Consider the following 16,523-nt stretch of genomic DNA (forward strand, 5'->3'; position numbering starts at 1 on the left):
ATCTTTTGGTAGTAATGAGTATGACGAGCCGAGCGTTGCAGGTAAGGTCGCGACATATGGTGCAAGAAGAACGATTCCCAATTATTGATAATAATCAGGATATCGATGATTTGATAGCAGCAACATCGTGGAGTGCATCCCTGTACCGAACCACACACAAAACAAAAGCGAATCCAAAGTATTCCAAAGAGGGCTAAACAAGGGCTATGGGTCAAAACCAGGAATTATTTCTGCTACATGCAGAAGTGGGGAAAGGGACTTGTTCTCTTTCCGAGAATATTTTGCTACTCAGTGACTATATTTCCACAACTTCTCTGGTGAGGGCCCCAAGATCCTTCCCCTCCCCCTCCGCACATGGACCATTTTTCATGCTGAAGCAGGGGAGAGGGGCACTTTGACATAATTTGGTAGGAACAGCCCTCCTCCAGAATAGGACGAATTCGATGATCAGTGAGAATTTCAGTTAAAAATATCTAAGTTTCACTTGGTAAAATGCAATCTGCGAGGAGAAATTTTGCAACATTGAAGTTTAGTTACGTTCCTTTGAGAGGAAAACGACCTGTTACCTGAATAAAAAAACATCGAAATCATTTATTGCATTTATCCGGGGCGCATGCCGCCTCCCATAAATCATCACAATGTTAGACACATTAGAACATTGCGTGACAAACATTTATAAGCCTCAATAATAGCTGAGGCGTTTCATTAAATAATGCAAAAGACGTTCGGATGATTGACAATGGCGTGGCGTGCTTTGCGATAAATCGATTGACCTGCTATTTAAATCTATGAAAAAGGATCGATTATTAAGGAGTTCGCAGCGAACACCTCAATAATCGATTCTTTACTACAACTTCAAATGGAGAAATATCGATAATCGATCATTCACGCCACGCCACTGATGATTGACAGGGTGTACGCGAAGAGAGGTAACTTGAACATCAAAGTGAAATACTATAATTAACTCCCCAATTGAGATTGTGTATGAATATCGATATTTGGCCGTGAGGAATTTTTGCACGGATATCCGAGTGATAGGTCTCGAAGGATCCTAAGAGTTATTGTCCGTAAAGAGGGTGTATCTGCATTCTATTTTCATGAAAAGTTGTGTAAACAGTTATCAAACCTCGCACGTAGGTGCGTGCGTTGTTACGCCTACATTCGTGGTAAAAAAAAGGCTTCCTTGATTTTATGTGAAGCCTGCATTTTCTTGTGTTACCTGCTCCCTTCTGTTGTGGGTGCCGTTTAATGACTCTCATTGCGTAGGGCAAAATGATGCGGAGAAAAATCGCAACTATTATTTTATGAAAACGGATTAAGTTTTTTTCTCTTATTTAATTACATCATTGTTTTTACTATGTTATGATTTTTTTTCGATACTTGCATTGCTTCAGATGAATGAATGTGAATGTACACATTCCCAAGAAGTATTAATTTATTGCAATTTCGTGCAATATTTTACATGGTAAAAGAATTATTGCGATTTTGCCGGAATGTTATGAATGTTGCCTAATCACTGATTTGAAGGGGTTCATCAATTTGAAGGGGTTCATCTCATTGAAATGTATCGCGACGTTTAAACAAGTCGCAGTATTTTCTGCTTTGCAAACTGCCTACCTTTCTCCCACATGGAACTCATCTTATCAACCATTTAGCATCTAAATTTTTGAAACAAAAGATCTAGAAATATTGCGATTTCGCTGTGAAAAAAAAAATCCAATTTTATTGCATTAAATTAAAAAATGACTTCAATGATTTCATTGCACTGTGCTACTTGAGTACAATTTGACTGAAGAGTTTCGGGGATAAAAGAGTTGAATAGTTGAGGGACATTTTGACGATTTCATGAATATTGTACAATTATATATACAATTAAGTAAATGTAAAATGGCATAAAAGACCATGACAATATCAAATGAACCTTGCAATTGGACTCACAATCAGACATTGAAGCGGCAAAAATGAATGCCCATATTGAATTACTTTCATTGAGCTCTGAGAAAGGTTTCACTCGGAATTACTATGATTTTAATTTCCTATACATCTTATTCAAGATGCCCTCGTGTTATTTTTTTCTTCTCTAACTTGAAAGACGCTAACTTGAAATAAAGTAAGTTCCAAAGCGCGCCTAATTTTGATTCAATAGATATCTACGGAGTTTAAAAGCTTGCTATGTGTTACAGACAGAAATGTTGGCTGTTTCTTCAATTGGATAAACATGCGGCTACTCATCCAGATCATTGTCACGGTTGTATGTTGTGTCAAAGCTGAGATAGCCGTTGACCTAATCGTCGACTTCTTGGCGGATAGAAATCTTAGCTTCGTGGTTTTGTTCCCTTGCTCCGACACAGGTGAGTCAAGAAATTAATTCGGAAAAATAGAATGGAAAGCAATAGCTTGGAAGAATAGAAAACGAGGAAAACTTATTATGATAATTTTGTCGGAAAGACAATGCGAGTGTATGGTCCCGCAAAAAGGAAAAACGTACAAGGGGCCATCAGGTTCAGATTGAACTTCTGCGCTAAAATTGACTCGCGAATTGTATAGACGATGACGATAAATGCGGTCAAAATGGGTGTCATTTTGATCTGAAAGGAGGTGAAAACTCCTTTTTTATGATCATTTTGAGTTCTAATTCAAACCTATTTTATTTAGAAACTTCTGTTGCCAATATCTCAATATATCTCAAGAATTGCTAATTCACCGAATATCTCGTTAAATATGGTTAGGGCTTCGGATATATTCAGACAATTTTGAGACAATATTACTTTTGCAGAGTAGTAGAGATATATCCTTAAAATGGAATGAGAACTGAAATTGAAATAATTGACTCTATATCCGATTCCGTTGACCCTGCGGTAAAAATTGGCAGTAGAATCTGTGTTCCAAAATACCATAGACCTGCAGCCGGCTGTAAGATTTCCAATAGCTTCTACAGCCGGCAACACAATTTCTTATAGCCTTTTATAGCCGATAGCGACTAAGCAACAGCCATGCGATAAAGTGTATGCTAATTACGGATGCTAGGACTTAGTGAGTTTTTGGACTACTGCTCTCTTTTTGAGCCGAAATTTCTAGATTTTTTTTTGCGAGGAAAGCTCCGTACATTTGATGGATGCCTGCCATTCCAAATATATTAGAGCGCCCTCAGTCTCGTATGATACTGTGCAATACCTCTGGCTGGTGTAAAATATTTGCTTCAAGCGCCGTGGCACACTGCGGCGCGGCAGGCGGGCAGCGAGCGCGAAACGCGCATTGGCGCCTACAAACCTAACAGGGACACTTCACGCGTTGCGCAATGCGTGAAGTATCCCTGTTAGGTTTGTAGGCGCCAGTGCGCCGCCGCTCCGCTTTGTGTTAGGCTCTAATATTTAATCTGGCGGAGTCAGCGTTATTCAGCTCATGATTTTGAAATGTTTGCACATCCTGTATCGATTTATTCTCATTTTAATTATTGATGAAAAAAAATATGTAGTAAAGGAAAATATAATGTGTGTTTTGTAAATATTAAGGGGGTTCCGTATCTAACTTAATGATTTCCGAGGCACACAAATTTCTAGACAATTTCTTATAGCCTTTTATAATCGATGGCGAAAAAGCAACAGCCAGGCGATAAAGTGTAAAGCCCGGCGATAGGAACTATAGCCCAGCTGCATACTTTTTTATCGCTTCGTATAGCCCGGTCGTATGATTTTTTTTCGCATTCTACAGCCAGCTATATGATTTTCTGTAGCCTTCTTTAGCCGGCTATAAGAATTCCTATGGTATTTTGAATCGCAGCTCTTATCGCCAATTTTTACCCGGGGAACTAAAGATTTTACTTCATTTTTAGTCATAATTGATTCAGTTTCCATACTGGCGATAGTATAGGATGTATTTTTTATAGTGCAGTGGTGCATATCGATTTTCTTTAAACAAAATAAACTTACAAGGCATTTCAAGACGCCTCTCTTACTTCAACTACTCTCTGTACCATGAAAATCCATAAAAATCTGTGATTTTCTGTACCAAGAAATACAGCCGAGACTCAAAAAGTCACAAGTCTCTCTTTTTTGTTTTAGATTATTATACATGGCTGAAATATTCATCGGATCAAGCTGATTATGGCTTCTTAACTTTGGATGGCTCAACAATCACTAGAAGAGACAAACATGATGGTCAAGACATGACCAGTGTAGAAATACATTCATCCAGCATTCAAACAGGGATAGTCGTTGATTCAAATTGTGCTAAAAACGTAGAGGTGCTTAACATGGTACGATATCCTTGTCTCAACTTCTTCAGTATCCGTTCATATTCATTAGTAGAACTGATTCTATGAGTATTTATCTAGTAAATAAATAAATTTAATTAAGTTCACCAGAAATTGAGGCATTTTTTGGTAAGGGCGTATGAGACATCCAATGCTCCAGATTGTGCAACGTAGTTAAGTTGGCTTTGACCTCGAGCAACTATTTTAACACTCCGGAGATCAGATTGCACACCCAACGAAATGAAGGAGCTTTGTTATTGTGGTGATCTCGAATATACTAAAAAAATTATATGCGCCCACGACAAGGCAGTCGTGAGGGTGGCAAAAGCTCGATGCCCCAGGAGCGTGGTAAGCACGCAAATCTAACAATGGGGCTGTTAGGGGGTGCGTGAGGGGAGTATTTGCTTCGCCTCGAGGAGGCTGTGAGGTTGGAGCTAACGCGAGCCATATTTTTGTGTTAACAATAAGTAAAAACGCCGTATGTTAGAAAATATTTATTTTTAAGGAACATCATGAATATTTTTCCTTTAAATTTTTAGACATGTCATATCGAATCATAAACGATATCCTTTAAAACATTGGAAGACAAATATTTACAAATTTTCCCAAAAATTCGTAATTTGTCGAAGGAGATTTGACGACGCCTGAAAGCTCTTGCCGCGTTTTCCTTAGCTTGGCAGCACACGATGCTTTCGATAGGTCCCGAGTGACTTACTCGTAGTTCTCATCAGATGAGGGTGAATGAAGCATTTTTTCTGAAGAATCACCAAAAAAAGTCTCACATGTAAATATGCAGCTTGCTAAAAAAAATCCTCAAAATCACCCCATTTTTCGAAAAAAGGGGGCTTGGGATCCATGAAGAAATAAACGAGCCCAAAATGTGACTAAAATTCATGTTACTGAGGTTCAGTAGCGCCAGAAATTGTGGGTGCAGCAAAGATTTTCAAAAAAATTATTTTTGAAACACCCTAATCTCCACGTTGTGTTTCTTTTTCTTTTTCTGACGACTACCCTTGGAAATTCAATGCCCGAACCAAAAAGGTGAACATTTCAAAAAGAATATTTCATACCTTCAAAAACATAATCCTTCAAAAACTATCAAAATCAATGTATGTCAATACGGGTCAATTTGACTCGACTTGGAACCTCGCGTATAAAAAAAGTCTTAGGTGGGCACCTGAGGGTTGCGGAGAGAAACTCCTCCTCCCACCCCCAACCCCCACTTGGCCGCTAAAGTTGATCCAACTATATTCATTCTATGAGTTTTCTCTCCTTTCGCTCCAGGTACCAAGAGACCTCCTCTTTAGCTCGAAATATCACTGGCTCATTTTGAGTGACTCAGAGATCGGGGGTGTTCTCAACATCGATGAGTATAAACCACTGGCATCGATGCCTCTCACCCTCGAAAGTGACGTCACCATCGCAACCGGAAACGAAGACACCTCGAGGAACCTGACGGATGTTTTTCGATTCGATCCTAATGGGGGTATAAACGCCACCCTTGCTGGCTCTTGGCAAAGGGGATCAGGGATCCAATGGTTTTGGACGCAAACAAGACGCGACAGAAGACTCAATATGCACGGCTTGGAAATAACTTCTGGGATTGTGGTAGGTTACTATACTGCCGTGCTATGGAAAAACGCCGTAAGAACCTATAGGCGTTGCCAAATTTCCTTTGGTAAATCATGTATTTTCTGAAAAATGTTTAACTACTTTTCCTCCAATTTTTTCGATAATTTTGTTCGCAATTTCACCTGAAGTTCCTGTACATTTCAAGGAAAAATATTCATAACTTTCTTCAGAAATAACTCTTTTCTAGGAGGAAATTCGGCAACTCTCGAGTGTTCACACGGCGTTCTTCCTTAGCACGGCAGTATACAGTTTAATAACAAATGGAGGGAGCAGGATGAGTCTCCCCCATCATGAGAATTTTCAGTTTTCTTCTGAGCTGAACACACTTTTGTAAACATACCAACCAAGGCCATCATTGTGAGCCAAAAAAATGAGCTCTCTTTTTTGCAGTATGTAACCCAAGTGTAACAGCAAATCCCTCCCCCTCTCGGCGAACGAACGGAGTGCACATTGAGGGATATCAATTGGAAGTACACTGCCGTGAAAAACGCCGTATGAACCTTCGGATGTTGCCAGATTTCCTTTGCTAAAATACTAATTTACCAGGAAAGTTGTGAATATTTTTCTTTTAACTTTTCAGACAGTATTTTTCGCACTTTAATCTAAAATATCGGACAATATCGAGGAAAAATATGCATAACTTTCGTCCAAAATAAACGTTTTATAGGAGGAAATTTGGCAACTCTCGAATGTTCACACGGCGTTTTTCCCATAGCACGGCAGTACATACGTCATATCGACGGTGAAACTACCAAACCACATATCTCGGTTTGCGACGTCGCAGACTTCCTGTCATACTTTATTTTTTAAATGAAAAACTACTTGACGTCCAGTCTTGAAAATTTCTGTGATTTTTTCTCTTCGTGCGGAAAAAATTCTGTGAAAATTTCAAGGAATGATATTGATTTGGCCTACTTCAAAAAAATAAAATGCGAGCGTAGATTTTTAAACACCGCAAACGAGATACGTGGTTTGGTAGTTTCACCGTCGATATCCGATATCAGCAAATACAATGGATTTCTATCGCATGTGGCAGCCAAATAAACATGTTCCTTAAATTTCAATCCTATGTTCAATGTGCAATGTTCCGACAAGAATCGATTATTTAGCATAGGTATAAATGGAGAAAATCCGGTGTTGCCTAATTGTTGGATCCGCCTCTCCGTTGAATATCGTCTTCTGCGAAAATCAGTAATATTGTATGTACTATACATATACTCAGGGCCGGATTTACCTACTTGCCGCCCATGGGCCGCTTGTATTTTGCCGCCCCCGTCTCATTAATTTTGAAACATCAATAAAATACCATCAAATGAACGTGCCAGCGGGGAAGGAGTGCATAAGACGCGTTTACTCGTGTTGGACACATTTTTTGCGAAAGCCCTGTCAACACTACTAGCAAAAGTTCACGGAACTTTGTGCGAAAGTTAAGTTTCGTAAACCTATCTCTGTGTGGACAAGGCCTTCCATTTATAAGAAATGAACGAAAAAATTATGAGAGAACAAACATAAATGTGGATTAATGATTTTAACTTCCGCCGCCGCGCCGCACTGACCGAACCGTTTTTAGCGCAATGCGTGAGGTATTCCGACAGTATTGTAGGCGCTGTGAGTTTCACGCCGACCGCTGCTGAACGCACTGCGTTTGACGCAATGCGTGAAGTATTTACGCAGTCTTGTAGGCGCTATCCGTTTTACGCTGACCGCAATGACCGCACTCTATTTGATGCAATGCGTGAAGTATTCGGGCAGTCTTGTAGGCGCTAATATGTGTTACATGCCGATCGCCGCGCCGAGGGCTTCTCCTTTTCATCTCAAGTCCTCGTCATCATTTCTCTCTAAGTTGCGCCGTCCCGGGCCAAATTGCGTGTTTTAACTACTTGGTTTCTCTCTTATCTTGAATAATTAAAGGTGCTGTCTCTTGTATCTCTGAAAGACGACAAAACTAGAAATTATTATACTCTCAGGAAATGAGAGATTTTGTCGCCTTCACTCGTTTGTAATTTTTTTTTCTAAATCCGATTTTTTTTATATCTACATTTAAAAAATTGCAAAATTTGCCGCCTCCTATTGATTTGCCGCCATGGGCCGCGGCCCATGTGGCCACCCCCTTAATCCGGCCCTGTCCATACTTGTGTTTCAGTTTGTCAAAGTATCCAACATGACAACAACTGATCCAGAACTGTGGCTGAATCCGAATTACATGAAAGGTATTGAAGGACTTTCAAGACACGCGTACGAGTTATGGACTTATCTTTCGGATCTTCATAATTTCAAGTTGGTAGACATCTTTCACTCAACGTTCAATAAACTTCTCGTCTCCTAAGCCCGATTTAGGGCCGTGCTCATGCTCATGGTCGTCCCTATATTGCCGCGCTAAGGAAGAACGCCGTATGAACATTCGAGAGTTCCCAAATTGCCTTCGATAAAATGTTTATTTTTGAGGAGAATTATGAATATTTTCCCTTGAAATTTTCTGGAACTTTAGGTGAAATTGCGATCAAAATTATCTGAAAAATCGGAGGAAAAATATTCACGAATTTTCCTGAAAATGTGTAATTTACCGAAGGAAATTTGGCAACGCCAGGAGGTTCATACTGCGTTTTTCCTTAGCACAGCAGTATACATAGGCTGTCCCAAAACAACTGAGAGTAAGTCTGTATTTCAGAAACAATAATAGATATTGAAACGCGGTTTGTGGGAGATTGTAGCTCATATCCTTAGCTATCCAACGAGCCCAAGATTAGCTCATTTGGTCAAAATTTCGCTGAGTTACAGCAATTTTCCGGAGACGTGGAAAGAATAACCCTACAGGATTTTTGAGTACATTTTTCCTTGTCTGAACTGTTGTTCCGAGAGTCGCGCAGTTGATAGCAACTTTGGGGATCACGTTGGCACTGGTCTAGATGCAAGTTCTAACATGTTTGCATGTGCTTTCATTGCATATCAGAGTTTTCTTCAACTTCCCAGCTCAAAGAAGCCAACATTGTCTAGCGTTAATGACACGTGTTCTCGTTTGGTGCAATGAGTTCGCCCGCGAAGCTGAAACAAGAGCAACGCTATGCCATCCGTTACTGTGTTCGCCGAGGTTTAACTGCCTCTGATACCTTGAAAGAGATGTTAGTTACTTTTGGAGAAAATAGACTTGGGGAGAGCACCATTTATCGGTGGCATGCAGCTTTTTCCGAGGGTCGCGAGTCGGCGGCTTTGATTCCGCATGGCGGCCGGCCGTCAACTTCTGCGGCGGAGGAAAGTGTCATTAACGCTAGACAATGTTGGCTTCTTTGAGCTGGGAAGTTGAAGAAAACTCTGATATGCAATGAAAGCACATGCAAACATATTAGAACTTGCATCTAGACCAGTGCCAACGTGATCCCCAAAGTTGCTATCAACTGCGCGACCCTCGGAACAACAGTTCAGACAAGGAAAAATGTACTCAAAAATCCTGTAGGGTTATTCTTTCTACGCCTCCGGAAAATTGCTGTAACTCAGCGAAATTTTGACCAAATGAGCTAATCTTGGGCTCGTTGGATAGCTAAGGATATGAGCTACAACCTCTCACAAACCGCGTTTCAATATCTATTATTGTTTCAGAAATACAGACTTACTCTCAGTTGTTTTGGGACAGCCTATGTAGCTAACAATAAATCAATTCCTTGGAAGCGAAGGCCCCATATTGTTCATATTATGACAAAGGGAGGTTGAGGGAGACCGTTATTTCAGCATCATTAAATGTACAATTTCAACAAAATCTTTTTTAAAGTCAACACTTTAGCTATAGAATAGGCCCTTACAACAGATCGCAATGCTTTGCGCACTGCAAAAAATATAAAATAAGGGGGAGAAAAACAGTTTACGATCTTTAAGGTAGGTACAAACCTACTTAACAGTTTTAGACACCTCCAGAATTTTTCTCTTCTTCTTCTCCTTCTTCTCCTTCTTCTCCTTCTTCTCCTTCTTCTCCTTCTTCTCCTTCTTCTCCTTCTTCTCCTTCTTCTCTTTCTTCTTCAGCAAAAAATTAAAAATCATCAATTGATCGATCAACATTTTTATTGACAATATTGTGAAGGATCGCCTTAATACCTTGAATACACTGTTAAAAATCATTTCTGCTCCCAAACACTCTTTTTACAGAAATGCTTTCGCTTTTATGGAGAGAATTTCACCTCTTATTCGTATGACTCGAGTTTTCTGTGGTCAAACTGGACTTCTTGACTTTCAAGACTTGAGATTTATAACTATGAAAAGAGACGCGAGGCGCATCGAGGATGTTGGGCAGGAAAGTCATCATGGCGCTCAGCGCCAATTTTTGCCTTATTCTTCAAACCTCATTGGCACTCTAAGATTTTTAATATTTATTTATTCACTGGTGTTACACTTACAGGATCAAAATTGTCGCAATAGTGGATTCTTACGGAATATCAAATGGCACCTCCTTCGACGGGCTCATCGGACTTCTACAGCGGGAAGAAGCAGAAGTTAGTATCATAGCAATCGTCATGACTGAGGAGAGAATGTACGCCGTCGATTACGTCAGGGTTCCCAGGAGTTTTTGGGGCTGGAGGTAAGGTTTCGCAAGAGTCCTCTTTCAGGCGCACCTTCCCCAACGCGAATGTAGATCAGGTCAATTGCGGAAGGCACAGAATCATGGAATAAAAAGAGGCAATAATGACAAAAATCGTGAGGAACGCATCAAATTTCCTCTCAAATGCAGAAAGGATTTATGAGACGTACTCACAAACTGAGAAAAAAAAAAAAAAAAAAAAAAAAAAAAAAATTGGTCATGTGAACCGAACGAACGTCCGGTGTTCCGTACTATCACAACTATTCCGTTTGTCAAACTGAACTCTCGATTCGTGTGACCAAACGCTCGGCATATATAACCAAGCTTTGTTTATCACTTTACTTTACCGCACAAGTTCGGTTACACGAACCGAAAGTTTAGTTTGACAAACCGAAAGTTCACTTTGACAAACCAAAATTTCAGTTTTGACGAACCGAAAGTTCACTTTGACGAACCGGCGTGACTTGGCGAACGCGACATGACCGACGACGGTGAATATAACACTTGAATGCAACTATTCGAGCTTGTAGGTAATGCTAGTTGCATACATGAAAAATGAAGGCGCTCGGGTTTTTTCCTGTGCTCACATCTCACATGCACACGACGCTGCCGTGATTGTTATTCTTCTCTCACTAGGTTACTCAAACTCCTCTTGCTTGGGTTTGTTCACATTGGTCCAATGCTAATTTATCCGTATGTTGAAAACTTATTTTGGGGGGAATATGTTGTCTCTGACTCCAAAAACCATTTACCTGCAACAAAATGATATTTTATGAAATTTTCGGATTTGAGTCGTTTTCGAACTGAACGATTCGATTTAATAAAATTCAGTCCCAGTTCCGATAAGTATCCATCAAACCTTAATGTTTTTCAGGCCCATGTTCGTGTTTTTACATCCTAAAACCAGTTCGAAGATAACGGCTTTAGTCGATGCGGTTTCAACGAATGCGTGGATTGGCATAGGCTGTATGGCACTTCTTCTTTATTTAGCCCTGAGCGCCTCCTACAATGTTTCGCACAACCTTCTCGAGAGAGTATCGTTAGCCTTCACGTTCACAGCTGCAGTGGTCGCACAACAAGGTACGTTCGTAGGCTCGTAATTGAAGCTCATTCGTCCAGTAAGGAGCAAAACAATAAGCAACGTCGCCAATCAAACATCTTTTTTTTATGCCCCTTTCAGCTCTTTGATTTATTTTCAGACCTCTAATTTTATCTCAGCCCTTCAGTTTTATTTTATTCATATCATTCAGACCTTTTTAAGCTATCAGCCCTTTTTATTTTACTTATGTAATTTTTAATTATCTGCCCTCTTTAACCCTTTTCAGTTTTATTAATTTACTTCCAGTCCTTTATCTGCCTCATCAGCCCTTTTCTTTTAACTTTCATATTATTTAAACTCTGACCTTTATTGATACAAGTCCTTTTCACCCCCCCCCCCCTATCATATCTATACCCCTCTATTTCTACAAGGTTCATAGGCCTTCGGGCCGGGGCTCTGTCTTCCCCGGTTCCAACTTGTAATCTCTCTAATAAACTTCCCTCTCTTTTCTCGAGGATCAAAAGCAAAAAAAATCAAACATTTTTGGCCCAACCGTGAAAATTAAAATATTTGTTTTCAACGTTGCAAATTTTTTGTCGCAGCTTTTCTAACAGAAGCAGAGATACAAAATTGGTAGGGAAACTGACCGATTTCAGTTCGCAGTACATGTTTCACATACATGTATTTCGTCGTTGAGGTCTCTACAAAAATACCCTCAAAATTGTATGCCAAAGTTAGAATTTCTCTGTTCATTTATTAGAAAAAAATAAAGTACATTCAGGAACTCCGCCAGCAGTCTTGATACAGAGTTATTCAGTGGCATCATCTATAGACAAGCTTCAGAAGAAAGTAAGAGAAAAAATGAAAGGAAAAAAAGAGGAAAACAGAAAGGAGAAGTAGGAAAGAAGAGAGAAAATATGAAAAGAGGAATAAAAATGATAAAATATCGACGTAAATCGATCGAAACAGATGAAGCGAACCGATCGTCATCGATTTGATCGAGAAGTACGCAGTTATAGAGAACAGGTTCGTCTTCACTTTTCGGTCGAATTATGTCAATCTAAGCAATCCCGGTCTACTGTCCCTTTAAATGTCAGTAAATTCCTTTAATCATGAAGTGATAAAGTGTTAAAATTATAATCAATGGCGAATCATCTGAATCCATTCTTTCAGTCGCGAGCTTTTTGCTAGTTTGCGAATATTTGCCGGGTTACATTGCTAATTTTATGAAGTTTATTTTTAAAGAGTTTTTCAAGACAAAGTGGAAGAAGTAAGTTTGATTCGTGCTTAAGATGGTTTTGTCTCAATTTATTTTTGCCAAACTTCCATTTCCTTATCAGTCCATTCGTCTTGGTTTCAGGCCTTTCTCAACTGTGTAGAGATGCGAATAGACTATCGGTGCGAATAGTTATTGTGAGTGCCTTGATTTTCGGCTTTATATTGCTGTTTTTCTACAATGCAACCATTTTGACATTCCTGTTGTCATTGCCAACGAAAACGATTCGCACAATGCGTCAATTAATCGACAGTAATTTGCTGATTGTTTCTGAAAATGCCGTCCAATACATAGACTTAAACCTGGTGAGTATTGACCCCCCCCCCCTCCTTCTTATTTTTATACTTTATATTTATTTATTTTTTATCAGACTAAGGACGTTATTTTTGCATGCGTATCTATACTGAAACGACACATCGTTAATCGTTAAATTAATTTGAACACGCTGAGAATGCGGTATTACTGTAAAATGCCCGCTTATAATTTCCTATATTAAGGAAATGGCTACCCTTAGTTTTGAAAATTAGCCAAGATTTTTAATTAATAAGCACTGCATATTGTCTAAAAAAAACCAGTAATAATTTGGTTGTGGTAATTTCATTGAAAAAAATAGAAATATCTGTGTCGTTGTAGTTTTAATAAGTGTTTTGAAAATAACAGATCAAGACATGGCGCTTGATCGACCAATTTTTTTCGGAGACTTTACCGCAAAGTAGAAAAATAGGATATTTTTTTCAAGTTTGCTCAACGGAGGCCGGTCCTCGAGCTGAATAATTCGGAACGATGAAAATTAGTTGAGAAATTGCAGAAATTGAGAGCCATGGTAAGATAAAAATTTTCGGAGACTCTAACGCTGAGTAGAAAAACATAGTGGTGAAGAGGAATGAAATAGGATAGGAGTAAACCCCCCTCCTCTCACGGCGCAGAGGCGGACGCGGACATGGGACAATAATGATTCAGGAAAAGTAGTAGAAGCTTCGAAAAGATTCGATCGATCATTTTCGATAGAAATCTATTTGCACTCATAAGTGTTGCTCTTTGCATCAAAAGTAAATAAAAAGAGTAAAGTAAAGCATGGATTTATCCACATAAATCCATGCTTTCTAACACTCATTCGGAAATCGAGTTACGTCTTTACACCAAAAGAGCGATGTTTTATGACTTGAATTACCTCGGGAGGGTAAAAGAGATTCATGTGTAGCAACTCCTTCTATTCCCCTGGATAGCTCTAACCGGAGTGTCTACTAACTAAAGTTTTTTGCTGGTCTTCACAGAAGCTGAATGTATCGAATGTAAAAGAAGTTTTTACGAAGAAAATTAGGAGCCGAGACCATTTCGTGCCATTTGCGACTGGAATCAGTAAAATGAGGAAAGAGCAGTACGCGTTCATGAGCGACGATCAGAAAATATTTCGGCACTTGCAAGAAAATTTAACCGATACGGAGAGATGCGCCGCTCAAGTCATAGATTTGCTGCCCGCAAAGTTCCCGTTCTCGATACCCATCCGAAAAGAGTCGGCGTACGGCGAGATGCTTGCTAGAGGGTATACTCTTATATTTTTTCTCTTCTTACTTTGCATTTTCTTATATCGTCACGTCTGGAATTCACATCTTCACTGATTTTTTTTTTTTTTTTTTTTTTTTTTTTTTTTTTTTTTAGCAGTTTTGAAGCAGCTTCTATTTTCCAATTGAGTCACTCTATCATTGATTCAAAGGAAAGTTTTGCATCGCTTTTGAATAAGTTTTGTCTGGTTTGAAACACTGTATCTTCGACAAATACCTTCCATGGTAAAAATTGGCAGTAGAATCTGCGTTCCAAAATACCATAGACCTATACAGCCGGCTGTAAGATTTCCAAAAGCTTCTATAGCCGGCAACACAATTTCTTATAGCCTTTCATAGCCGATGGTGATTAAGCAGTAGCCTGGCGATAAAGTGGACGTATTTCTACCAAACTGACCTATGTGGAGGTGAGAAATTTGGGGTGTACTCGTTAGTTCTCTGGCCGTAAGAGTGAATGAGAATAATAAAGCGCCAGTGACGTCAGCGGCAATGATCAACGGGAGGCGCGACGGGGAGATCGTCGTTGGGGCGCTTTAACTCATGAGCCCTGTTCACAACGCTCTCTTGCCATGCCCGCGGCTCATGAATCTCGAATTCAGTTGGCACATAGGTCTGTTTGATAGAATGTAATATCCCGCTTTTCCTATTCTTCAAAAGGAATCACGTCCACTTTTACATTGCTCCTTATGCAGCTTCAACGAGCACACCCCATATTTCTCACCTGCACGTAGGTCTGTTTGGTAGAAATACGTCCAAGTGTATGCTAAACGTTACTGATTACGGATGCTAGGACTTGGTGAGTTTTTGGACTACCGCTTTCTTTTTGGGCCGCAGTATCTTGATTTAATTTGCGAGGAAAGCTCCGTACTTTTGAAGGATGCCTTGCCTGCCATTCCTTATATGTTGGAGCGCCTTCAATTTCGTATGATACTGTGCAATACCTCTGGTGTGAAATAGTTGCTTCAAGCGCCGCGGTACGCTGTTGCGCGGCGCGGCGGGCGAGCGGGCGGGCAGCCAGCGCTGAACGCGCATTGGCGCCTACAAACCTAACAGGGATACTTCACTCATTGCACAATGCGTGAATTATCCCTGTTAGGTTTGTAGGCGCCAGTGCGCCGCCGCTCCGCTTTGTGTTAGGCTCTAATATTTAATCTGGCAGAGTCAGCGTTATTCAACTCATGATTTTGAAATGTTTGCACATCTTATATGGATTATTCTCATTTTAATTGATGAAAAAAATATGTATTAAAGGAAAATATAATGTGTGTTTTGTAAATATTAAGGTGGCTCCGTATCAAACTTAATGATTTCCAAAGCACACGAATTTCTACACAATTTCTTATAGCCTTTTATAGCCGATGGCGAAAAAGCAACAGCCAGGCGATAAAGTGTAAAGCCCGGCGATAGGAACTTTAGCCTGGCTGTATGATGTTTTATCGCTTCGTGTAGCCCGGCCGTATGATTGTTTCCACTTTCTACAGCCAGCTATATGATTTTCAATAGCCCTCTTCAGTCGGCTATAAGAACTCCTATGGTATTTTGAAACGCAGCCCCTATCGCCAATTTTTACCAGGGTTTCTTCTATCGCTAAAACTTTTCTCTACCTATTTTTTTATTCAAAGTAAAGTTTCTTTAATTAAAATATAAGTCGCATTGTTGTCGCTGACAGATTTACTTTCCAATAAATTGGAAAATGAACATATTCTCATTTGAGTGAAAAAAGAAAGAATATTTTAAGTGAAGCAAACTCATCCAGATTTTTTATTTACTCCAATACTATTTTTTTTTTTTCAAACTTTTCCCCCCAAAAAGTTGCCAAAAACATCAATTTTGAGTTCCTCTCAGGATTGCATTTTTAACACCTCCGAATTTTTCAAAAGTTTTTTTGGCAGCCATCGCTTAAAGGAAGCGGCAGTGCCTTCATGGGTATTGTACATATAGAGCCGAATAACTAGAATCAGCCGTAGAGTAGAATAGAGTCGCAATGTATTAAAGAACGTCCCATTCACTGCAAGCTGATTGTTGAAATTGACAGACAAAACGATAGATATAGAAGTCATACCCAAGTAGCATTTTTCAACAGAAAAATCGCGATATATCGCAATTTTATCGGCGATAAAATCGCTCGAATCATCAACATCTGAGCAATTATCCTCGATCTTGTTGCAATAAAATCGCGATTCTATCGCCCTAAAATA

At 39.6% G+C, this 16,523-nt stretch overlaps 1 protein-coding gene across 2 annotated transcripts in view; it reads left to right on the top strand.

Annotated features, from left to right (window-relative positions):
* The window catches only part of LOC109035829 (ionotropic receptor 75a), a 29,327-nt gene that overhangs the window by 11,114 nt on the left and 1,690 nt on the right, over positions 1–16,523 (top strand). For both annotated transcript variants that reach the window (XM_072302519.1, XM_072302518.1), the window contains exons 2-9: positions 2,184–2,351; positions 4,062–4,255; positions 5,537–5,860; positions 8,028–8,161; positions 10,269–10,448; positions 11,323–11,528; positions 12,848–13,068; positions 14,038–14,306. In XM_072302519.1, the coding sequence (XP_072158620.1) occupies positions 2,219–2,351; positions 4,062–4,255; positions 5,537–5,860; positions 8,028–8,161; positions 10,269–10,448; positions 11,323–11,528; positions 12,848–13,068; positions 14,038–14,306 (1,661 nt within the window). In that variant the 5' untranslated portion in view covers positions 2,184–2,218. The remainder of the gene's footprint in view (positions 1–2,183; positions 2,352–4,061; positions 4,256–5,536; positions 5,861–8,027; positions 8,162–10,268; positions 10,449–11,322; positions 11,529–12,847; positions 13,069–14,037; positions 14,307–16,523) is intronic.

This window comes from Bemisia tabaci, chromosome 7 (genome assembly GCF_918797505.1).
Source record: "Bemisia tabaci chromosome 7, PGI_BMITA_v3".
NCBI lineage: Eukaryota > Metazoa > Arthropoda > Insecta > Hemiptera > Aleyrodidae > Bemisia > Bemisia tabaci.